Consider the following 24,628-nt stretch of genomic DNA (forward strand, 5'->3'; position numbering starts at 1 on the left):
CCAGAACTGCACACAGTATTCCAAATGAGGTCGCACCATTGATTTATATAGGGGCATTATGATATTGGCTGATCAGTTTTCAATACCCTTCCTAATAATCCCCAGCATAGCATTGGCCTTCTTTACTGCAGTCACACACTGTCTCGACATTTTCAGTGAGTTATCTACTATGACTCCAAGATCTCTCTCTTGATCAGTCTACCCAATCTATTTACCCATTTCATTCCACATATTAGTAAAGTGGAATGTCCTCATGAAAACATTGACTGTCTAAATAGCAGGGAGTCCAAATGCAGGTGAAAACATTAGGTTTAGAGAGCTTTCCTCCTATGACAATACGTTTTTCTAAGATCAATCTCCCCTGTTTGGGGGTGTGTGAGCGGGGGGGGGGGAGGCTTGCCTCAGCTAGTGAATGGATTATGAGAGAGGGGAGCTAAGAATTTGCTATTGAGGCAAGAAAAGGGGGCAAAGGAATCCTATCCCCCTTCTTGGTTCTGTTATGTATGATGTGAAAACTACTATTTAGGAGTTCAATCATGCAACCAAAACATCACTGTCTTATATTCTTGTTTTTAAAAGTGCTTTCAAAAACTTCATTCTTAATCTACTACTTTATAAATTGGTCTTTTCTTAGCTATATTACATTTCAGTTCTGTTTTTTTCAGTGTGTTTATTTTGAAGATCTCATTAGCACATTCCTGTGTTCGACCTCTCCTGTCAAAACAGCTCTGTTCTAAGTTCCCAAGACTTCCGTACCCCACCGCCCTCCAAAAGTCATGACTGAGAGCCACAACACAGACCCTGCCACTGATTCTACCTGCCAACAACATGCCTTATTTCTTCAACACACCCTGCCAGCTCATCAGACTCCTTTCTTCCTAACTCTAGAATCCATTTTGTGTGGGAAAATTCAGTATATCTGTTCTTTAACGTTTGGTGTGCTTAATCTCTAACTTTATCCTAGTTTATACATGGCTGTCACTTGCTATTTCATGCCTTGATGGTGCTGGAGATTTCACATGTGAATATTGTTTGATCTGATATGGTGTGAATATGCTGCCTTGCTTTTAGCATACCAGAAAAATTGCTTTTACTATGATATGTTGCAAGCAAAGCTGTTTTTCTGAGACTGGCTCAAAACAGACTTCTGAGCTTTTGCTGCTGGTTTTATTCTCTGCATGTAAGGATGATGACAGTTGTACTGGTAAGTTTATGCAGGGGTCTTTTCATAGAAAAAGAGGTGCAGGAGCTCATTAGCATAACACATTAGCATATGCCACACCCCTGACATCACCGGAAGTGTGTCAGAAGGCCACACCCCCTGACATCACCGGAAGTGTGTCAGAAGGCAACACCCACTGCTCAGGCTCTACTGGACTGTTTTAGATTGCTAGCTATGGGGGGGGGGGAGGAACGTGCAGATCTGTCCTAGCCGAGGAAGAAAAACTTGTGCCTAAATAAAACTTGGTCTTAAAGGTGCCACTGGACTGCTTTGGATTGGTAGACATGGGGGGGGGAGAAGAGATGCAGATTCTCCCTCACAGAGGAGAGACAGCTTGCATCTGAATAAAAACTTGGTCTTAAAGATGCCACTGTTGGATTGGTTGACATGGGGTGGGGAGATGCAGATTCTCCCTCACAGAGGAGAGACAGATGGCACCTGAATAATTCCCCCCCCCACACCTTCTTCAACTAACGTCCCAGGCTTAAGGGCACAGAGACTCACTTTGCAAACCACCAGAACACCAGATCGCCTCTAGCACGCTGCACAGGCCGGCGCCCCCCCACCTTCTTCAACTAACGTCCCAGGCTTAAGGGCACAGATACTCACTTGGCAAACCACCAGAACACACCAGATCGCCTCTAACACGCTGCGGAGGCCAGCTACCCCCCCCCCACACACCTTCTTCAACTAACGTCCCAGGCTTAAGGGCACAGAGACTCATTTTGTAAACCACCAGAACACACCAGATCGCCTCTAGCCAGGGACAGGAGGAGGAGATCTTTCCTGGTACATGCGGCTCTGCGCGCCTCCGGGAAGATGGAGGATGGGGCTGGGGTCCTTGCTTGGGCTGTGTGCAGTGGCCCGAGGGAGGCAGGCAGGGACGGGGGGAGAGATATTTCCCAGAACCCTGGCTCCGGGAAGATGGAGGACGGGGCTGGGGGGGCTTGCCTGGGCTGTGCGCAGTGGCCCAAGGGAGGCAGAAAGGGCTTGGGGGGGAAGATCTTTCCCGGAGTGCGTGGCTCCGGGAAGATGGAGGACAGGGCTGGGGGGGGCTTGCCTGGGCCGTGCACTGCGGCCCCAGGCAGGCAGGAAGAAATGGGGGGGGGGGGGGATCTTTCCCAGAGCCCGGGGCCCTGGGAAGTCCCCCGGCGCCTCACTCCCAGAGCGACGTACCGGGGTGCTCCGGCCCCATCTGAGGCCTGAGTTGATGTATCCACATATTACAGACAATTAGTGCTATATCAGGAAAAGAAATGTCAGGAAAGCTACCACTTGCCTTTTATTGTAACCTTTTACATGTTTGACTTCCAAGAGTTTTACAAGCACCTTTCTTTGAATGCCGATTTTTCTTTTATTTGTTCCTTTTTCAACCTTTCAGGTTGCCATTAAACAGATAAATCTTCAGAAGCAGCCCAAGAAGGAGTTAATTATCAATGAGATTTTGGTAATGAAGGAACTGAAGAACCCAAACATAGTCAACTTTCTAGACAGGTAACTACACACATAATATAGTGCTTAGAGCAGAGGTGTTGAACTCATTTGTTACGAGGGCCAGATCTGAGATAAATGTCACTTTGTTGGGCTGGGCCATGTGCACCACAAGATGTAATGCCTGGTACTGGAGATATTTTACCACTGACAGTGACTCATACCCCTCCTCAGCAGAGCCTGGGGCCAAACCAGCCCTCCTCGCCCCTTATGGTTGCCAACTCTGGGTTGGGTACTCCCTGGAGATCTGGGGGAAGACCCTGGGGAGTGCCTACATTTGGTGAAGGGACCTCAGCAGGGGATATAATACACTATAGGCCATATTTGGACTGATTTCCACCCAGTTGCTCGCGGGCCAGAGAAGAGCCCTGGATGGGCTGGTTCCGGCCCCTGGGCTGTATGTTTGACATGTCTGTCTTAGAGCTTTGGGTTTGAGTATTGGGGGGCGATCTCTGGTCAAATCCTTATTAGCCCATAATGCTCATGAAGTGGCCTTGGACAAATCATTTTATTTCTGTTTAACCTATCTCACAGGATTGTTGTGAGAGTAAGGTTACAAATCTCGTACCTACTTAATCTGAGGTTATGCCCCATTGAGTAAAGCAGGACTTTGAGTGAACATGAATAGGATTGCACTGTAGGACACTGATTTGAAAAAGGGGTGTGTGTGTAAATATTCCAATAAACAGAAAATCACTCTTTCTCCTAAGGTATATGTAGTATGTTTAATCTGATATTGCTGTAATTCTTATTCCTGGTATAATATGGCATTATAAATATCATACTGGAACCTTCAGATGAGGACAGTGAGACCTGTTTTGCTTTAGTTATTACTGTTATGGACTCATATTTTAAAATGGTAAATTCTCCAGTACCAGAGAAATGTCTCTGGTAAGAGATCCGCAAATCTTCCTCTTGCAACCATAGCTTGCTTATTGGAAGAATGAAGCAGCTAAGTAGTCTAATGTCTTTATCTAAATGTAAGTTTTCTTACCCTGCAGGCTACTACCATAGTATGCTGAAATTTTAATTGTCATTTTTTATAATTTGTATCTTCAGTTACCTTGTTGGAGATGAACTATTTGTTGTAATGGAGTACTTGGCTGGTGGGTCTCTCACAGATGTGGTTACAGAGACTTGCATGGATGAGGCACAGATTGCTGCTGTTTGCAGAGAAGTGAGTGAACACTTGGTGATGGTGGGAGGAAGGAAAAGTATTGCTTTTTGTATGTTGAATGTTTTTGTTTTAGGTGCATTTAAATTGTGGTAGGAATATAATTACCGCTATAGATAGAGGTATTTTTTAATTCTGGGATCTGAAATGGTCATTTGGTAGTATAAGTGAGCACGCCAGTCCTGTTGATTTTGTCTCAAACTGCAAAATTAAAATTATGCTCTAAATCTTCAAAAAAAATTGATAGATGAAAGAGACATCTCAGGCAAACCTGAGCACATACCCAGAGGTTTTTTTTTGGGGTGGGTGGGTGGAGTTTTCTGCCAGTTTCTCCTTATTGTAACTTTGTGCCATATTCCACATTGTTCCTGAAAACCAACCCCTTCCTTTCCCCCTCCTGACCCTAGGATCAAGTTTTCGGGAAGATAGTGGAGAGAGACTCCAGTTCAATTATTCTTCTAATTGGTGATTTTCCCCCAAACGTTAGGTGTGTTAATTTTAGTATTTCATCTAATCTTGGGTATCAGTGAAGAGGTTTTTAAATTGTTAGCTTGACCACCTTGGACATTTTATTGGAAAGTCATGGTATACCTAAATATCTAATAAGCAAATAATCCTTTGAGGCTGCCTAGAGATAGCATGACAATGTAAATGCTGAATGTATTTTGACAATAATCCAATTTACTCTCCTCATACAGTGTTTGCAGGCACTGGAGTTCCTCCATGCTAATCAGGTTATACACAGAGATATTAAAAGTGACAATGTGCTGCTGGGAATGGATGGATCAGTTAAATTGAGTAAGTGTAAAGCAGTCACTATATGTAAACTACAATAGTAGTTTTCCCTGCCAAGTCTGCAGTTTGTGGTTCAACACATCTTGCCCACTAGACATGGTTTTGATTTCATAGCATGTGAAAATGTGGCTGAGAGTATTTAAGATAGGAAGAATGTTATCTAGATACCATTCGAGGTTGTAAATATATACTTAGCTTGCTGCATATAGTGAGAGAGTTTGTCCCAAATACCTAAGTGTTACATGGGGAGAGTCTACTCTGTTTTGCAACTCTCTAGTAAGCTTGAGTTTGCATTTATAAACCAGCAGGTGGCAGCCTTGATTGAGTAACTTTGAAGGTGGAAATTGTTCAATTCACCAGAGTCCTCAGGATTAAATTTAAATAGTAGAAATAAGAAAATACCAAATTGAGCAGTCTCTGCCTTCTTTAATCGGCAGAGTAATTCAGCTGCAACCATAGAATAATAAAAAGAAGTTAGGTAGGCATAATAAGTGTTGTAAATCTGTCACTAACTGAATACTACGTTTAAGATTCATAGATGATTAAATAAAGTAATGGCTTAGAAATACAAAGCTTTAATTGGGGGAAGACTGAGTTACAGAATTCATTTTCACATGTCCATGATTTTCTTGGTGGGTTAGGCAGGTGACTTCAAGTTCATCAGTTTCTGAGTTCCTTTTCCACTGTGTGTTTCAACCACAGAAGTAAGACCCCCGTGCTAGATAATGACAGCAAGAATGGTTCAGTGACTTCCTTTGAGTGACAGGATTGCCTTTAGATTATCCAAATGTTATGATAGCTCTTCAGTTCATTTTTTTGAAAGTATTCGGTTAAGTCCATCTTGGTTACACTGATTTTTAAATAAAAAGTACTAGTTTATCCTGGAATATGTACAGCTGATTAAGATAGCTACCTTCCTTCACATACTCTCACACGTTTCATGATGTTCTGTATTTAATTTGAAATTTCAGTTTATAGGGGACCTCCCCCCACTTAGCCATTTTGCCTAAACAGAATAACTCATTCACAGTCTCTCTCCTGTACAAGTGGGAAGTCCAAGGGAATAGATACCATTGTTTTCATAATGAAAACCAGCACTGTCCAACAGGTTTCTGGTTTTCTGCCATCTCCTGTTTAATCAGTAGGTGATATACAATAAATGCATTAGGAAATTGCTTTTTCTGCACCTTGGCTATCCATTGTAACTAGATGAAGAACAGCACTTAAGCTTTCTAAGAATAGACCTGAAGGAATATATATGTTTGTATGATTTTTCTGGAAATGCAGCTTGGCTAATAACGCACAAGATGGCCCAACAGCAGGGAAATTATTTTACCTTAACTATTATTCATCTTGTCTTTTGGCAGCTGACTTTGGATTTTGTGCTCAGATTACTCCTGAACAGAGCAAACGTAGTACTATGGTTGGGACACCTTACTGGATGGCTCCTGAAGTGGTAACACGGAAGGCCTATGGCCCAAAAGTAGATATCTGGTCCTTGGGCATCATGGCTATTGAAATGGTTGAAGGAGAACCTCCATATCTCAATGAAAATCCTTTGCGGGTAAGTCACTGCTTTGTTGACCAGTAGCTTTGCTTTAGTGTGCTCTTTCATAGCAGCTCAGAGTTGCCATGACTCAGTAGCAGAGTACATACTTTGGCCTTTTCTCAGGTGTGAAATGCCTTTCTCGACTCTAGCCCAGTAGTGCATATTGTATTTTTCCATTAAGTTCTTTGACTCTGGTCATGTTTGTGCTGTGCTGCTTGTGGGATTTCTTGCATGGACTAATATACTTTCTAGAATTCACATAAAAGTTCTGTGCTAGAGTGCATTGCAGCGGAATATCAGCAGTAGTGAGCAAGCAATCTCTCATGAGAACACGTTCACCATTTCTGATACCCTTGTTAAGGAATTCCTGATGAGCTTCTGAGCAAAAGCAGGGTTCCCTGGAAAATAGTTTGAAAGCTGTAGGTCTAGGTAAAAATTCACTAGGTAGATGCTCTTTATCAGTTCTGAGATTAAACTCTGAGTTGCTTCAGGTGAACATGTAGTAAAAATGCAAATGCCTTTTTTTCTTTTACAACGTTATCTCTTTCTTGCAGGCTTTATATTTGATAGCAACTAATGGCACCCCAGAGCTGCAGAACCCAGAAAAACTGTCTCCAATATTCCGTGACTTTCTAAATAGTTGTTTGGAAATGGATGTAGAGAAAAGAGGGTCTGCCAAAGAACTATTACAGGTAAAGGGTTGGAATCTCTCTCCCCAAAGGGCAATTGTTTTGACATTTGGCAAGTCAAGCTACTGTACTTTGAAATGAAGGGACTTGCAAAATTTGTGAACTCAGAAGAGATAGAACTGGATATGTAAAGGGAGTATCTTTGTAACCAGGAAAGCTATTGGTAGATTAAAGCCTAGGGCCACTACTTGGGAACATTGAGAAGTTGCTGAGGTGCTTGAGTTGCAGAAGAGTCCCCTGCATTTTTTCTGCTTCTCCCATACTTGGAGGAGAAGGGGAAGCAGGCCCATAAGCCATGTAATGAGCTAGTTGACCACAGGCTCTTTACTTCTACTCTCACTCCTGTAATTCTGCCTGTTGCAAAGGCCAATACCACTTGGAGCCCAAATACAGGTAAAGAGTTGTTGCTGCTGTACCTGCCTTTGATTTTACAGGGTAGCAACAGCCTCAGTGACTAGCTGTCAGATTCACAGTGTCATTATTGCTTCTCTGTATCTTGCATCAATTTAGTGACACTGGAACTATCTTGCCCCAGTGCAAGAATTAGTCTCAACCTGTTGGACCTGCCTCTTCCTACCTCACTGCTTGCATCTCCACAAGAGACCAGTATCAGTTATCACTTGGATGAAAAGATTCTAGTGGAAGGAGCCAGCAGGAGAGTCTTCTTCCCCACTTTATAACCCCTCCAAGGGGTAGAGAGCAGAGGCTCCATTTGAATGCCTCCACTCCAGTCTCCACCAATCTTTTATGCTGCAGTGTGATTTGGGTGCAATGAACTGAGTAGTAATTGTGTATTTGAGAAAGTGTCTGTCTTGAAATTGAATTGTACCTTCCATTCATTGTTGTTTTCTTTCTTTTGACAGCACTCTTTCATGAAACTGGCCAAACCTTTGTCAAGCTTGACGCCACTGATCCTAGCAGCCAAAGAAGCAATGAAGAGTAACCGTTAGCATTGCTGCTGTGGCCTTCATAATTTTGTTTTTATTTTAAAAAATCTTCATAATATATAAATTGTTTTTGTTAGGGGCTGAAAGTCTGCAGAAGTGGGGGAAAATTCTCTCACCTGGAATACACACAAGGAAAAAAATGTGGTGGTGTTAGTGAACTCTTCTAGGATCCCCGAAGAAGATGTGGACTGAATCACTGGCCTTTTCACCTCTGCAGACAACTCGAGCATGTTTTACTAAGCCTGGGAGTCTCTCTCTCACTCTCTTTTTTTTTTTGGTGATGATTTTGCTGTACCGGATCCCATTCATTGTGCTCAGTTGGGCACTTTCAATACTTGAACAATTGATTCAAGCTTTTAGAGGGAGGCATTACTTTTAATGTGCTAATATTTTTTTTCTTCCCTTCTTTTTGTCAGTCAGCCTTTCAAAAACATGGCATGCTCCAAGTTATTGGATTAAAGGCAGATGGCTCGAAATGTGAAAGTACCTCTGACCCTCTTTTTCTTAAGTACAGTTTAGGTATAGCTGTGTTGTAGCATTAACCACCCAGCTACTTAAGAACCATAATATTTCATTGACTTTGCTTAAAAACAGAAGAACATGGGCAGAGAGGGAAGGAAAAGATTCAGCAAAGTTGTTGCATGGACTTCTTAACCCAAGGGAAAGATTCCTCTGAATTTTGAAGATGGAATGTGAATGTGGGGAAAAGGAGGAGAGTGTGTGTGTGTGTGTGTGTGTGTGTGTGTGTGTTTAATGCTTAAACCATCCTCTGGGCTTGGGGAGAGAATCCCAATCTGTAAACTGTCTTCCACTCCTCCCTTGCCTCTTTAGGCTTGTTGGTAACATTTAAACGGATATCTTGAAAGTTTGTGGTTTTATAGCAAAGTGCTGCATCCATGTTCTGACTTGGGCTTTATGCTGGTGCCTTCTGAATTTTTAAATTACCCTTCTTTGTATTAAATACATTTTGTATATGTTGTACATTTTCCCTCCAAAAGCAAATAATGCACCAACTTTGGAGTTGTCAGGACTTGTATTAGACCTGTTCCTTTTTTATATGTATATGCGCCATTTCTACTAACAAAAGATTCCGTGGATTTGCAAAAAATGGAAAATCCAAGACTTTTTGTATAATTCAGCCAACTGAAACTTCTGAACACCTAAAGTGCTATTTTGTGGAGACAAAAATCCAAGGTGGTATGTAGCTTAGAATCAGCGTTTGAATTGGCTTGCTGGAGAAACTTGCCTTGTCATGGTGGTCCTTTCCTGAAAGACTTCTCAATTGTTGTGGCAGAAGGTAAAACACAAGATAAAGTGCCTCTTTAAATGAAAATAATTGGAGCCATAGAAGAATTGAGGTTCCAGTTGAGGCAGCCAGGTAGATCATGAGGGTTCCCTGGTCACTCACGTCAATCTTTTAAAATCACTATTTTATGTGCCCCTTGATGGAGAATTCCTGAATGGTGATGTGCCAAACCATAATACAAAGAGATTAATTAATTTGGTGCTATAGCTTTGCTACACTCCTAGATCATATTCTTTGGAGAACATCTTAAAGCTCTGATTTAAAAGAAATCTTTTATGGTCAGTGAGAAGGGTCTTTCTTATCTTTGAGTAATTTTAACAAGTATTGGTATAAGAACACAATTGTGTCAGTTTCATGCACAGGTTGCTGCAAAAACACAGATTCCAAGTTTGGAGCCATTGCACCCCACAAGGTTCCATTCCTTTAGAAGCTGGAAGTGCTTGCAGCAGTCCACTGATGCTCTGCCTTATTTGTACAATGGAAAGCAATGCCACACTCCCATTTTTAGTTTTTAATCTTGTGAAAAGTATTCCTCTGAAAATGATGTAACACGGCAGTCCATTTATTTTCAGTACATTTGTAATGTCCATGGTTTGGCCCAAGGAAGTGTTATGTCCTGGTCTGTGTGATATTTTACGATGCTGTTCTTCCCCTTGCCATAACTTGCAATATTGATCACCTTACTGTAAAAGTTAGAATAGTCTTGATTTTACATTTGTTGTATGTGAATCAAGCGAAGACACTTAAAAAAAGAAAAGAAAACCTTGCATTTAATTTTAATGTTAGCATTGGGTCTTTGTCTGTTGCTGGCAATAGATTATGTGGAACCCATGACTCCTGTGGCATAGGTGTGTTGGTGTTTCTTTTTTAATGGTAGCTCTGGTAAGGTTAAAAAACCATAGTTAAAGTAAGTTTAAACAAGATGATAGCATTTATTGGCCTTTAAATTATTTCGGTTATTTGAAATTAGCAATCCACTGCATATCAACCTGTCTTCTTAAATCTTCAAGAAGTCGCTAACAATTTGGACTAGCCCAGGAGTAGTTGAGGCGCATGTGGTGGCCTCTGGTACCCTCATGGAATTGAGATCTCTCACAATGTGTCCATATAGGAACTCCGGAGAGTAGCTTGTGGTTTCATGCTGCATGAGAGCCTTCATCTAATTGTCTTGCCTCCTAGCGCTAGTAAGGACCGGGAACAGAAGTAGGAGACGTTATGAGACAGAGGGGTTGCCATCAGGAACCGTGGTTCATTCTCACTTGACTAACTTCTTGGCTAATTCTGACTTACCCAGATTTCCAGTTACTAATTGGAATATGTAATGACTGATATGTACTGTCTTTGGGTGTTTATCAGGCTAAATTCAATATGTGTTGATTGCCCCAGTTGAGAGCTGAGCCTTTCATGGCCTCAGAATTTAATCTGGGCTTAACAAACTCACCATAATTGAAAATAAACCCCAAAGGGCTAATGTGCACCAGCTTTTGTGTTTTGGACCTGTTTTCAATAATGAGCCATAGTTGATGGCTTGAATACGTGCGATAAGGGTGCCTGTTGTATGAAAGCAGGTTAACCTGGAATAATCAGATCCCAGATTCCTCCCTCCCCCGTCACAGAAAATAAAACAAACCTGGTTTCTGACCACAGTGAACGTGTACTGGTTCGGGTAGAGATACTTACCATTTGAGCATGGATGTTTTTAACTTAAGTGATCACCATATATGTACTCCATGGCAATTAGGAGTAAATTAACTCTGCTAAATAGACTTGGAAGGGTTTTTTTTTTGGTAAGTGTCTTCATAGCTGGAATTAAGTACACCTTGAAATGATTTCCTTCTACACATTCTTTTTATCACTTTGCCAGATTGGACATGGAAGTAGGTGCAGGCTTTCAATATTTTTTTACTGTCTTCAGATTTTATTGCCTTTTGTGTAATTTAATCCCAATCTGTTATTTAATTGTTACTGCAATATTAACTACTGTATTTGACTATGTTTAATGACTTCGTTCTTTCAGGGCTAGAAATAAACCTTTGTAAAACGATTGACTGTTCCTTCTCCCTCACCCTCCCAATAAATAGGAGGAGCAGATTTTTTGGGGGGACCACATGATGGGATGATTCAATTGGGAATGGCTTTGAGGCTGAATTATCATTTGTCCTCAAAGTTTCCCTGACAGTGAAAGCCACTGTGATATTTCCATGCTATTCAACTACCTTCAAGACAATTTTGTGTCTCCATGAAAAAACATACTTAGAAATGTCATTCTTACCATTAGGGCCTGCCAACAAAAAATTATGGTTGTGAAACTGATTGACTTCAGCATTACACACACTCTCTCTGTTAGTTTTTGGACAGCTCTTAAGTATCAGCTTTTCCTAATGTAGAGAGTCCTTACCTCCCTTCCAAAATAGAGGACTACAAATGGCTTTAGGGTTGGGGTAACACAATGAATCTTGAATCCAGTGTTGTCCACCAGGTATTCCACTTTATCATCTGAGCTCCCCAATCCGTGTTAAAAATTAAAGCATATTTATATAAAACCCACGCTCAAGCCAAGTCATCTTTATATAAGAATACTTATTACATACACATACAGAATTTAGGCATGCACTAAGACCCTTGTGCCTGATAGACATCGGCCAATTCCTTAATATTAGCTTTGATTCAGAATTGTTTGTTTCACCTTTTTAAGGAGCTAGTGGAGAAATCTGGAATTCTACCTTCAGGGTAGGGTGAGCAGCATAAAAACAACTCTGGTAGCATTCAGAAACCATTGCAAGTGGGGAGGAAAGGAACTGCTTAAAATTGCAAACCCCATTTGCCCAAAAAGTTCTGAATACCCCAAAAGATTTTTATATCACTTTCTGGATGGTCCTGGTTAAGCATCACTGGGCTGGATATCGCCGAGTTCAGGATGTTGGAAGCCAGAAGTTGTTGCTAGCTTTAGCCTCCAGTGAGCAATATTCATCTTCCTGCTCTAGGCCTTGCTAAGCATGCCAGCTCTTATGCATGTTTTAGTCTATGATGCAGTGCTCATGGAAGAGGCAATGCTTAGAAAACCTCTGCAGGCTGCCCAGAGCCCATGTGTACATTCTCTGATTGCAAGGCTGGACAAATCATCTTGCAGGCCAAGTGCAAACTGCAGGCCACCAGCTGTCCACTTGTGAATTAAGAAACCTATTTACCTACAGAATTGTATAGCAATACCTTTGGAACAGCTCCAAAGTTCTGGTTCTATATGTCTTCAACCCAAGTCTAGAAACCTGATGCAAAGGAACTGGATGTCCAGTTGAAGTGGGTGGCAGAGAGGAAGAAAGAATATGGATGGAGGGAAGCAATGAGTGGTGAGCCCTTTTTCAAAAGTACAGATGGGAATACAGTATCTCATACAACAGCTGGAAGACTCTGAGTGCCCCCCATTGGAGCCCATTTACACTTAGTGCCAGAGTGCACAAGAGGAAAGGTCCAAGAGGAGTCCTTAATCCATCACTGGTTTCTTTGACCAGACAGGAATAGACTCTGCGGGATCCTTAGAGCGGCAGGACATTGCATGCAACTTTGTATGACAATCTCCACTTGCTTGTGAAATTATTGATGCTGGGTTGTGAGGAACAAACATATTGAAAATGTTAAGAGAACCAGCTTGAGGGTTTAAAAGCATTTTGGATTTAATAGACACGTGTAACTTAACAGCCTCTAGGAAAGCTGTCCTATCCCTATAAGCGTGCTTGAAATTGATCTAGTTTTAATTCTGTGCAGATTTTTTTAATGTGATGGCCAACTGTTGGGTGAAATTTCTCACTTGAAGCTACATTTAAAGATCAATTTGAAACAACTACCAATTTCAAACATAGAGAGGGGTTTGTTTATCCTGGTCTAAAAGTTCTTGCAGCAGTCCATCCTAGTCCCCTCCATCCTAGTTTGTGATTGGGAAGAATGAGAGGATGCAAACATATCTCCCCACTGGGGTCCAAACAGTTCCCTTCAGTTGGAAACCCCTGGAGGAAGAAAATGCAGAAAGCTCTTTCTTGTCCTCAGTAGAATTTCACTGTAGTTGAAACTAGAAATTTCATCCCTAGCTGCAGACTTTGTTCTTCCCTTCTCCCTGTGCCTAGTTGTCTTTAGGATCGAAAACATGAAGGTGCCTAGAGTGGAAACTGAATGCTATATCAGATAAGCAAAAATTGAAACGGGGGCCCAAAGAATACAACTGAATTAAACCTAAACCTCCTGGCCATGTACCCTCACACTTACTGGCCAGGTCATCAAGCGTATGTGGGAAGCTTCCCAGATATGCTTGATGACCTGGCCAGTAAGTGTGAGGGTAAATAGGCTTAAGGATCACATAATCCCTATTGGTAAGCATTAACTTTGTGGGCAAAAGAAAGGATTTCAACTGTTAAGTGTCCTGTGTTCCTGCAGCCATTTGAAGGAAGAAGTATACAATTACTTTCAGGCTTCAGTGCTTGCTGAGCTAGTTTCAGTGGTCTAGTTGAAGATATTTGACACAAGGCTGGTAGTAACACAGGAAAGAGCCAAGATAATATTCCGGCAAGAGCTGATCTGGATGTGAAAACGGAGCAATCCTTTGTCCAAGCCAGTTCATGGTGTTAAATGTGTCAGTTTTCCCAGAGACGGCCATGAGTGCCTGTCATTGTGTGCCACGTTTGCTTAAAAGCACATTTATGTTGATGAATTGCAAGCTAATAAGCCATACCCCTCCCCTTTCAAGCAACAGGGTTTATTATATTGCTGTTCAATTCCCATCGCCTGAGTAAGTGCCAGAATGGCTGGTTTGAATGTCTCAATTGCCTTTTTTTTCTCTGTAGTAGCCCTTTGTGAGGTGACCAGGTGGTTGTCAAAAAATTTTTTTCCTCCCAAGGTATATTTATGTCTTGCTAGAGAACTGGCCAGTTCGTTCCAGATGTGTGCTTGCTGTCTCGAACTGAAGATGCTGATGATGATTGGTCCCTGGGGTGGTGGCTTTGGCCCAGATGTGAGCCTGACTCTCCTCTTTGTTATCTTTTTGGTTCATGGAGCCTCATTTGATGGAGCTTCTGCTAATCCTACACTCTCACTCCAGGAATTTCTAATGTTGGATTCTTCTTTTGTGTTGACTGTTGCCAAACTTTTGGCCCAGTTCATGGGGATGGGAGCAGCCTGGTCCATTACCAAACAATACTGGTCATGGGAATTGACAGACTTCCACATGATCCAGAACTTGATAGCCCAAGACTGCAGTTCTTCTCTCAGCACCTCTGTTTCCCAGGGCATCTTTGTGGAAGCCACATGTTCATTCTTCTTCCAGCTAGTGGTTCTCAGGTTCAAGGCTAGCTATCCCATGTACAGAATCCCTGTCACAGCACTTGCTGTTACCATCTTGGCCTATACAGGTATGGATCCTACTATATAGACTTTTTTGCTATGATACCTATGTTTTGTAATTTAATTAGCTCATGCTGTGCTAATGGTTTGTCTTTATGGTTTCTGGTTGCCTTGTAAATACGAATCGCTACTATTTGAGCATCTTGTTCCCATAATATCAGTATTAAATTGTGATTACCTTAACCACTTGAAAAATATTGAGACTGAGAAATTAAACTGGAACATTCAGTGTGAATTAATGTTGGGATTGCCAACTCATAAAAATTGGAGGGGGGGAAATCCCAATTACAACTGAGTTATTTTTGTGGGGAATGGAAGAATCTTAAACTTTTGTTCTTGGATACTGCAACAGCTGGCAAACCCCTGTAGTTCTTTGCCATGGTGCAGTACAAAAAGTGGGAGTGTTGACAGGCTAGTGTTTGATGTTAATAGAGATGTAAGCCAGGAGTATGGAAAATACTGAATGAAGAGAACTGAATGAGGAACACTGGAAGATTTATGCCATCATCATAGCACTGATTCTGATTAGGATTTAAATAGTTTCTGACTGAAGAGCGAGGGAATACCAACACTCATTCCTTGCTGCCGAGGGTGTATGTGCTAAACAGTGACCACCCCACTCAGAGATGTGTGACACTAGATATTTTGTCACCCCTGATAAAAAAAATATATATGCTGCATCTGGATCTGGGATAGCTTTTCAAGCCAGCCTACATTGACTCTGTGTTTGAATTCTGGGTTCCAGTGCTGGTACCCATTGTCTCTCTACCCTTAAGTCTTCAGATTTCACAGGGATAATTTTCCATGTTCTAAGAATGTTCCCATGCCAGTTCATGTCCTCTGGCCCAGTATCCTAGAGTTGACTGACTCTGTATCTAGCAGTGGGGCAGCTACTGTTATTCTTACAGCATTGTCTTAGACGGTCCCTCTTTCCCAACCAAGCAGGTACCCAAAATAAGCTTGTCAAGTGGCAGCTGGTAGAGGGGAGCCACCAAACTTTACACCTGCAGCCTAGACAGCTCCCAGATACCACTACCTGGCAGAGTTGTACTTCACAGCTCAGTTCTTTAGGCTGTACTCCTAGAACATTCCACTTTGTTGGCTTTAATTGAAACATGGCAGTGACTCTTGTCTATTCAATAAAACTTATCCTGGCACATGTTCATAAAAATGAATTTGAGAAGAAAAGAGACTGATTAAGTTGTTTGCTTTTCTCCTCCCACAGCTGGGCCTTTCACGGGAGCCTTTTTCAACCCTGCCCTGGCCTCAGCTGTGACCTTTCCCTGCACTGGGAATAGTTTGCTGGAGTACATGCAGGTGTATTGGCTGGGACCTATCACAGGTGAGCCAGCAGACACTAGGAAGGACAAGCACATGTGCAGCTGTGACCTTACTGTGCTGTGGGATACCATACTTTTGTGGAGAGGGGGAATGATACCTATACTCTTCCTGGGTTGTTATTGTGAATTAGGATTTATCCTGGGGTGTAGGGCATATGGTGATGCATTACAAATCAAATCTGAATCATCCCAATAAAACATTGGTCTTCCTGAAGTGGGTCACACCACCACCAGCAACAGCATCTTCTCTTTTTTAGAAAAAGGGAAGGGTGTTGAGTGGAATGGGGGAGTGGGAGGAAAGAGCAGTCAAAACAAGTCAGTGTGGAAGCACTATCCCCAGCAGTCAGCAGATTTGCATATGGCACTTTCCAAGACTGTAGAGAATCTACACATTGAAAGAAGTCCCAGAACCCCTGGGAAAGAGAAGAACACTGCTGCTATTTTTAAAAATGCAAAGTATGAATCCCTTGCTAGCCACTCTGTTGCAATGCTAAGGCATAAATATTCATATGTTTGACACAGCTGCTCTTAACAAAACAGTAATTAGCCAGTAAGTAGTAAATGGAATGAGATAGGAGTTCAGTTTCTCAAAAACTCCACACAGGTTCTTTTTACAGAGAAGCTATTGAGAGAGACAACAAATGGCTAATTGTTTTTGCATGGGCCACACTGTAGTTTAGAGATCTGTGTCTGAAGGAATTGTAATCTTTAACAAGCTTAAATTAAAAACTAATTATCTAAATCTTAACTCTGACATACAAAAGCCACTTTTAAAAAGATAGTTGGGCTTTGGGAACAACTACCCATTCCAAACACACACAGATAGGGTTTTTCTATTGGTTGTGGGGCAGCCATTATAGTGCAAGCTTTAATGTGCAACAAAACTGTAGGCTGTAATAACATTGTTTGAAAATCGAACAGTGAGAGACCTAGGCTCCCCTGCCCCAGCCCTCTGGAAGTTCTGATATGTAATGTCAGCAGGATCAGTCTGGTCTCCTTGCACAGTCCTTGCTTATCTTGATTGCAAGGAATGTTACTTCCAGATTGATTTCTAGAACAAAAGCAGACTAAAAGAAATGACTTTTTAAAATGGAAGGGATTAAAAAGGTTTTTTTTGTGTGTGGGGGGGGGTTGTACCTCTGCGTTATCCTAATCTAGGGCAAGATTAACTATTATGAAAGTGCTCTTGCACAAAAAACTGTTTCCACAAACACCCATCAATCAGACAGGTGTGTACTAGCCAGAAGAAAAAGGATGGATTTATGAGTTAAGAACTGCTGAACAGATGTAATCTTCCCCCCCACAAAGGTACAGAAAAATGACTGGAATAAAGTACAACAATAAATCAGTTGTCCTCCTTGACTTTCTTCTAGGGATGTTAATTGCGCTCTTTGCATATCAAGGAAATATCCCACGACTCTTTCAAAGAAATCTGATCTACAGTCAAAAGAACAAATACAGGACACCCAAGGGAAAAGTGTTTCCTATGTGGCGCTCAGTGGAGACAGGCAAAAATAGAGAAGACCAGCTGTTTAGGATCAACAGAGAGAACAGATTGAAAGAACCTGGCAACGGTGTCCTTTGAGATGTTTTTGGCAACTGAGAATATCTGAGGTCACATGGTGGACTTTGGCAGGAAAGCAAAAAGGGAGAGTTTCCAGTCACAGGTTATTGCGCTACATCATGCAGGGCTGGGCTTAGTCTTGAGAGGAAGCCTGAGTAGTTTTTGAGATATACTTCATACTATAGTATGCTTGAGACAGTTTTCTGTAATGCCCTCTGTGGCCCTGAGCCAGAGAGAGTTAGCTACCTGTGAGTTCTGTTCTAATGGCTGTAAGCAATGTGGACATTTTGAATTGATGTTTTAATAAAAGATTGATGCTTAATGATTCATTTGATTTTTCTGTAAAAAATAGAAACTTCCTTCCTTGCAGTATTTCCCTTGGCAACAGTTCCCTATGACAACAGACCTATCTATGGCTATAGGGGGGCTTGGTGTAATGTCCATATAAGTGCGATGTCTCTCTAGCTGTCGTGTTTGGGGCATTTTGGGTCTGTCCCAGAGACATCCCAAGATGTTTTGATGACCAGACATTCCAAATGGTGCCTCCCCCCCCCCCAATTGTAAAAATATTGTTCACCTGCCGATAGGGTTGTCAGCCTCCAGGTGGTTGCATCAATACACAAACACTCCCGTGTATAAATTACGAACAGAAGTAGAAAGAATATATTATGGAAATCAATTTTAACACTTCAAATACTTATCAAGTTCAACACACACACTTATATTTTCTTAAAGGGTTAGGATCTATCAGTACTTAATACAAAGGACAAATTTCAAATAAAGTCCACTAATCCTTTGAGACGCTTCAGAAGAACAAAAGTTCCACATTTGTAGGAGTAGCAGCTATGCTTCCTGCTTCTTCAGATAGCTGGTACTCTAGCTGTGAAACTGAAAGTATATTTCTATGGCATATCTATTATTTACAACAAATTTACCATCTTCCCAGTTGTCAGAACATATATACTCACTCAAATGGCAATTTAACAAATCTCCTTAGACCAGTTTTCCAAATCCAGTCACCCGACGAACATGTTCTTTCTGTCGACAAAGCTTCTTATTCTACTTCCTTTATACCCCCCCCCCCTTACAATGGGACTCTGAAATGGCTTGCAACATTCTCCCCTTCTTTGTTTTCCCCCATTTTTCCCCTCACCACAACCTTCTGAGGTAGGTTTGGCTAAATGTCTGTGAGTGGCCCAAGATTACCCAGCCAGCTTCCCTGGTACATTGGGGATTTGAACCTGGATCTCAGAGACAACTCTTACCTCTATGCTGTGCTGGTTCCTCCCCATGCTTACGTAGTAGGTCAGGCTGAGAGAGAGGGTGACTGACCCAAGGTCACCTCATAAGCTTCATGGCTGAGTAGGCATTTGAACTAGGTTAACATTCCAACTGTAGCACTGCACCCAGCCTCAACACCTCAGCAATCTCAGCTTGGGAGGTCTGGCTTACTTGATTGTTCTTCAAGAAGGGATCAAAATAAATTTTTGGGGGGCTGTGTAATTCACCTGTCTAGAATCATGTAACATAGTCATCCACAGAAAATTAAGTAACAAAATGAATCCTAGAATTCAAATGGCATGTTAAGGGTGTGTGGGTGCTTTTTCAGACCTTCAGAAACCCCCTTTCCTCCTGGAGGACTTGATATAGAGGGAGAGCCCAGTTGCTGATACAGTAAATCAGTAACAATCTGATTTACTACCAATTAACTCTTCCAGCATGGTATCTTGATGGTAGAATAATCGTGGTAAGTAGGGTAACTGCATGTGCTGAGGTGTTCTGCAATAGCAGCAGCAAAGGATATAGTATGGGGAAACATGAACACATGGATTGTGAGTCCCATGTCGGTCAGAATATCTTCTAATGACTTTGACAAACTGTGACTGGAAAACTCACTGTGGGTATTGGTATGGCTTCCAGATAGTCTTTTATACAAACATATTCATTCTAATAGTTTCTGGCTCTGAATCAGAGCCCATTTCTTACATTTGTCTCAAACTGTCCTGCGGTTAGATAGTTTAGGCAAGACAGCTGCATTGCTGTGCTTCAGAGCTTTCTTTGGGAACTGTTTCCTGTACAGGAGCCTATTGTACTGAAGTTCAGGTGTCACCATGCGCTGGCACATCTGCCTTGTTGCCTTATCTAGGGTAGGCTTTAAATTGTACCCCATGATTACTGCTTTGCCATACTGCAGTGGTGCCAATGCCCGGTCTTTGATCAGCTGTGGAACTACACTGCCACTTCCTTGAAGGCAAATCTTTGCCAGCTGCTCCCGCTTCTGCTGCAGCATCCTCACTTCATTGTGCATGCGCTCCTTGCCAATGTGCCGGTCTATTTTCTCCCAGAAGGTCTTATTGAAATGCACATAGATTTCCCAGTCAAGTTTGTTCCAGCTCTTTATCTTCTCTGTGGTGCTTTCTGAAAGGCGGGTCTTGGTGTTGTTGTGTCTGCTGTTGAGAGGAAAGAATGTCACGTCGTCCAAGTCCCAGCACAAGGCCTCCTTCAGCAGCACCATTGACTCATCAAAGTACTCTAAGATCAGGAGAAGGTCAAATTCTGCCTGAATGGATTGTAGCATGAGTTGGATGTGCTTGGCTGAGAAGTTTCCATTGTGATTATACCCAAAATCAAATGCCATGAGGTTTTTGGCGTAATGGCTGTCTGTAGCCGAGGCGTTGTAAAACTGGGAAGGCTGGTTGAGAAACTCCTCCAAGTCCCTGGCTTTGGAGAATGCAGATGTCCCTTTATAGTAGGTGAATGAAGATTCCATGAGTTGAACAGGATTGCGGAGGATGGAAAAGTAAAAGGTCATGTTTGGCATGACTTTGGCAACCTGGGATTGGTAGCAGAGGGGAAATCAAATAAATAAAACTCTATGTAGCATAAATGTTACTAGGTTATATAGACAGGAAATGGTATGCTTCAAACTGAGAGCAGACCTCTTTAAATCTACAGTGGCTCAATTGGGAAAGAATGCTAGGTGTGTGCCTAAATAGTGCTTCTTCAATTTGCCTTTTGCCCTACAACTGCCTTCTGTCATTTCTGCTTCATGGTCTCTGCAGCATGATTGCTGCAAGGTGCCCTCTGAACTGTTTTGTATTGATTAATTTTATGATTAATTTATATACTGTGCTAGCAATAGGATAATATTTCTGGGGTTGGTGGACAAAGCCCCCCCTAAGCTGTGGAGTCCTGTGAGCAAAAATTCCACTTTGTGAGCTACTGGCATTCAAGTTGTGAACGAGCGATTTGGCTACTGCATCAATTAGTTTGCTCTGGAATCATCCTTCCTGAGCGAAGACAAAAATGTGTGAGCTAAAAAACTGTGAGCTAGCTTACACTAACTCAGCTTAGAGGGAACACTGTTGGTGGACAAGGGAAACACCTAAAAATAAAACAAACAATAAAATGCGTTAAACAGAATAAAATAGCATCACAGAGCTTAACTTTTTAAAACTACGTTAACTATATTAAAGAGTAGAAAATTGGAGCTGAAACAGCAGCATTATAAAAATAAAACACAACAATGTACCACTGTAGATAAAAACAGTACATACGAATAACAAGAAAGGTAAAATGTCTGAGGACAGATGGGTCAGGGGCAGAGCATCTGCTTTGAATGCAGGAGGTTCCTGGTTCAACCTCCAGCATCTCCAGTTAAAAAAGACCAGGTAGCAAGTAATGTGAAAGACCTCAGCCTGAGGATGCTGGAGAGTTGCTGCCAGTCAAAGTAGCCAGTACTGACCTTGATAGACCAATAGCCTGACTCAGTACAATGCCGTTTCATGTGTTTATGAGGTAATTTTTGGCCAGGGACTTCAACTGTCAGACTCATATAGGAGCATGTGATACTTTAGATACTCTGGCCACAGACTACTGGGCTTTAATGGTAAACCTCCCCCCTCCCACAAAGCACTCTGAAATGAAAACAAAATTAGGGTTGCCAACCTCCAGGTGGCAGCTGGATATCTCCTACTATTACAAGTGATCTCCAGGTGACAGAAATCAGTTCACCTAGAGAAAGTGGCTGCTTTGGAAAACAGACTCTACAGCATTATACCCCATTGTAATCACTCCCCTCCCCCAACCCCACCCTTTTCAGGCTCCACCCTCAAAATCTCCAGGTATTTCCCAACCCAGAGCTGGCACAACCCTAAACAAAACAGAAGCCAGTAAAGTTCTTTCAACACTGGGAGAGTTTTTCCTTCTATATCAGTAAAAAGGTAAAGGTAAAGGTTCCCTTGCTCAAAAGCCAGTCGAGTCCGACTCTAGGGTTGCGGTGCTCATCTCCGTCTCAAAGCCGAAGAGCCAGTGCTGTCCGAAGACTTTTCCGTGGTCATGTGGCCGGCATGACTAAACTCCAAGGCGCACGGAACGCTGTTACCTTCCCACCGAAGTGGTACCTAGTTATCTACTTGCAATTTCTTGCTTTCGAACTGCTAGGTTGGCAGGCGCTGGAACTAGAGATGGGAGCTCACTCCGTCATGCAGCAACCCGGGTCTCGAACTGCTGAACTACCGACCTTCCACAGCCTGCAGTTCAGCGTCTTAACCACTTGAGCCACCGCAGCTCCAAACTACATATCTATATCAGTACCAGCAGGGAATCTTGCTCTGTATTTTGGACCAAGTGACGTTTCTGAATGAACTTCAAAAGCAGACCCACATAGAATGCATTGCAGCGATTTTAACTTGCATAAAACTAGACCATGGAAAATAGTGTCCAAGCTTGTACTTTTCAAGGAAGGGCAGCAATTGGCACACCCATTTAAAGACATTACTGTCTCACGGAACTTAACTGAAGGATGTCATCGGTATTTTACTCCAAATCTCTGTAGGGCCCCTCCTAACTCTTTTGTGTGGGTGTTAAAAAAGGACAGGGAAGAGGAAGACTTGGAGGACCCTCATGGCACAAGTGCCAGGAAGTTGGGCTTTCACTCTTTTTCACCATCTCTTGGAACCATTCGGCCAGATAGTGCGAAAACTACCAGGCTGTGGTCACACATTGAGTGTCTCAGCCTGTCCACTTAGACAGATGTCATGGCTGATGTTCCTGAAAGCTGTGGAAGGGTCCAGGAAAATCAAGAGGGTTGCACTACTCCCTGTTTCCCTTTCAGAGAAGATTGTCCATCAGGATGACCCAGTGCAGTCTCTCTTCCAAAACTAGGTCTATTTATTTATTCATTTATTCATTTATTCATTTATTATTTACATTTCTATCCCGCCCTCCCCGGAGGCTCAGTTGGAGGGAAATTAATCTCAGTAACCAGTCTATTAAAAACATGAGGTTGATATCCTTCACCATCCTTTATTGCTTGATATATGTGGCTAAATTTACGAGAACTTGAAAGACACATATTTTATATCTGGATGCTTTCCATGCCTACTTCTTCTTCATACTCCTTACACCACCCTAAAATTACCATCTCTTTCCATTTCCAACTGCCTCCATCTATCTATATATCTAATAGCCAAGTTGCCCCCTGGTGTGCGGATACTTATTTCCGCACATCGGGGGCACCTGGAGGGGAGGGAGAGTTTTGTGCCCACGTGGGGCAGTCCCCAGGTGTGCACAAAAATCTAAAAACACGATTAAAATATCGGGGGGGGGTACTTAAATCCTCCCAAAAGTGACAGAGCGTCCCCTGCGCATGCGCAGGGGACGCTCTGTCACTTTTGGGAGGATTTAAGTACCCCCCCCCCGATATTTTAATCGTGTTTTTAGATTTTTGTGCACACCTGGGGACTGCCCCACGTGGGCACAAAACTCTCCCTCCCCTCCAGGTGCCCCCGATGTGCGGAAATAAGTATCCGCACACCAGGGGGCAACTTGGCTATTAGATATATAGATAGATGGAGGCAGTTGGAAATGGAAAGAGATGGTAATTTTAGGGTGGTGTAAGGAGTATGAAGAAGAAGTAGGCATGGAAAGCATCCCGTGAGTATCGCGGGTCCCGCCTCTTGTACTTTACTACATTTGAATGAAATCTATTATGTGCTAGAAGTTTTGCGGAGAAAAAACAGCTCATCTGCATCACTGGGGAAGATTTCTGTCTCTTACCTCTGGCTTAAAGAACCTCATATGGTGACACATAATGTTGAACTGGGAATCATTGCTTGGAGAAAGTGGCTCCACGACAGCTGCTGTGAAGTAATGGGGATAATTCAACTGATGAAGACCATTGATTGGCAAGGCAAAGGTGAGGTTGTGAGTCTCACCAAAGCGGAACAAGATATTAATGACAGTGCTGCTGGCGCTCTTGTGTACTTTCAGGAAAACAATGTGAGTCCTGGGCTTGCATTTTGCACCTTCAGAGAAGTTGGTGATATTTGCTCCAGTTGTTCTTCCAACCTTTGGAAGAACTGTTTTCTCTGGCAACGGTATCCTGCTTATCTCTGCTGATGATGCTGCCTCACTTGGGTTTCTGCCTTTTGGGATATTAAAGGTCTGTGAGTTTGTAACACTGGAAGACTTGTTTCTGCTGTGGATGGAAGATGGCGATGCTTTGGTTAGGCTTTGAAATGGGCCATTCACACCTGGGGGTTGGTCATCTACAGTTATCTTTGTTGCAGATTTTTTCACTTTGAACAGGGAAATTCTAGCCTTTACTGCAGTAACAAGTTTCCTACTGGCTGAAAAGGTCACTGTAGGAATTTTTTTGGTGTGGTGGTTCAGGTCTTTCTGTCTTTTTTTAAAATTTAGAATCTGCACCTGTTCTGTACTTTTCATGGAAGGTTTTTGCCCAAACTCTTCTTCACTGCCAAAACTAGTGTCCAGGAGTTTGATTTGGTTGAGTTCCTTGCTCAGTTTCATGACATGTTTCTTTTTCTCAGCAGAGCTGGGTCCAGGTGTCAGCAGTTTCACAATGTTTTGTGAGGTGACGTTCTTCTCCATAGGTTTTGAGAAAAGGTGGGCAGAGTTTGGGTCTCTTTGATCCTGGAATGAATTTTCATGTGCGCCGGTTTGCTGGAAGGAAAGCTGCTTCAGCCAGCAATCACACTTACATTTGCTGTGAAAGACAGACAAGGAGGCCTTCAAATATTTTTGACAAGCATATCTCATGTGCACCCCTTCCATGCCCAAACAAACTGTGGACTCGCTTTCCCTTACTTTCCCTCTACACCTCACTGCCAAATTAAATTGCTTTCCTATTATTAGATCTT

General features: G+C 42.4%; 3 protein-coding genes across 3 annotated transcripts in view; 2 read left to right on the top strand and 1 right to left on the bottom strand.

Moving 5' to 3' along the window:
• The window catches only part of PAK2 (p21 protein (Cdc42/Rac)-activated kinase 2), a 74,153-nt gene extending 62,966 nt beyond the window's left edge, over positions 1-11,187 (top strand). The window contains exons 10-15 of the mRNA XM_015415392.1: positions 2,604-2,716; positions 3,773-3,890; positions 4,586-4,685; positions 6,050-6,246; positions 6,786-6,923; positions 7,784-11,187. Coding sequence (XP_015270878.1) covers positions 2,604-2,716; positions 3,773-3,890; positions 4,586-4,685; positions 6,050-6,246; positions 6,786-6,923; positions 7,784-7,870 — 753 coding nt within the window. The 3' untranslated portion in view covers positions 7,871-11,187. The remainder of the gene's footprint in view (positions 1-2,603; positions 2,717-3,772; positions 3,891-4,585; positions 4,686-6,049; positions 6,247-6,785; positions 6,924-7,783) is intronic.
• A 2,775-nt stretch (positions 11,188-13,962) lies between these two features.
• LOC107113975 (aquaporin-12-like) lies at positions 13,963-17,563 on the top strand. The gene is made up of 3 exons (XM_015415389.1): positions 13,963-14,569; positions 15,787-15,903; positions 17,275-17,563. The coding sequence occupies exons 1-3, from the start codon at positions 13,963-13,965 to the stop codon at positions 17,484-17,486; spliced, it is 936 nt and encodes a 311-aa protein (XP_015270875.1). The 3' UTR covers positions 17,487-17,563.
• Positions 17,564-19,458: 1,895 nt separating this feature from the next.
• On the bottom strand, positions 19,459-24,359 carry LOC107113968 (galactose-3-O-sulfotransferase 2-like). The gene is made up of 3 exons (XM_015415379.1): positions 24,188-24,359; positions 23,526-24,046; positions 19,459-20,298 (listed from the first exon to the last, which is right to left on the bottom strand). Exons 1-3 carry the CDS (start codon positions 24,357-24,359, stop codon positions 19,459-19,461), a joined length of 1,533 nt encoding a protein of 510 aa, XP_015270865.1.
• Between the last annotated feature and the right edge of the window lie 269 nt (positions 24,360-24,628).

The sequence above is a fragment of the Gekko japonicus genome, unplaced genomic scaffold (assembly GCF_001447785.1).
Source record: "Gekko japonicus isolate JY-2015 unplaced genomic scaffold, Gekko_japonicus_V1.1 scaffold1046, whole genome shotgun sequence".
Classification (NCBI taxonomy): domain Eukaryota; kingdom Metazoa; phylum Chordata; class Lepidosauria; order Squamata; family Gekkonidae; genus Gekko; species Gekko japonicus.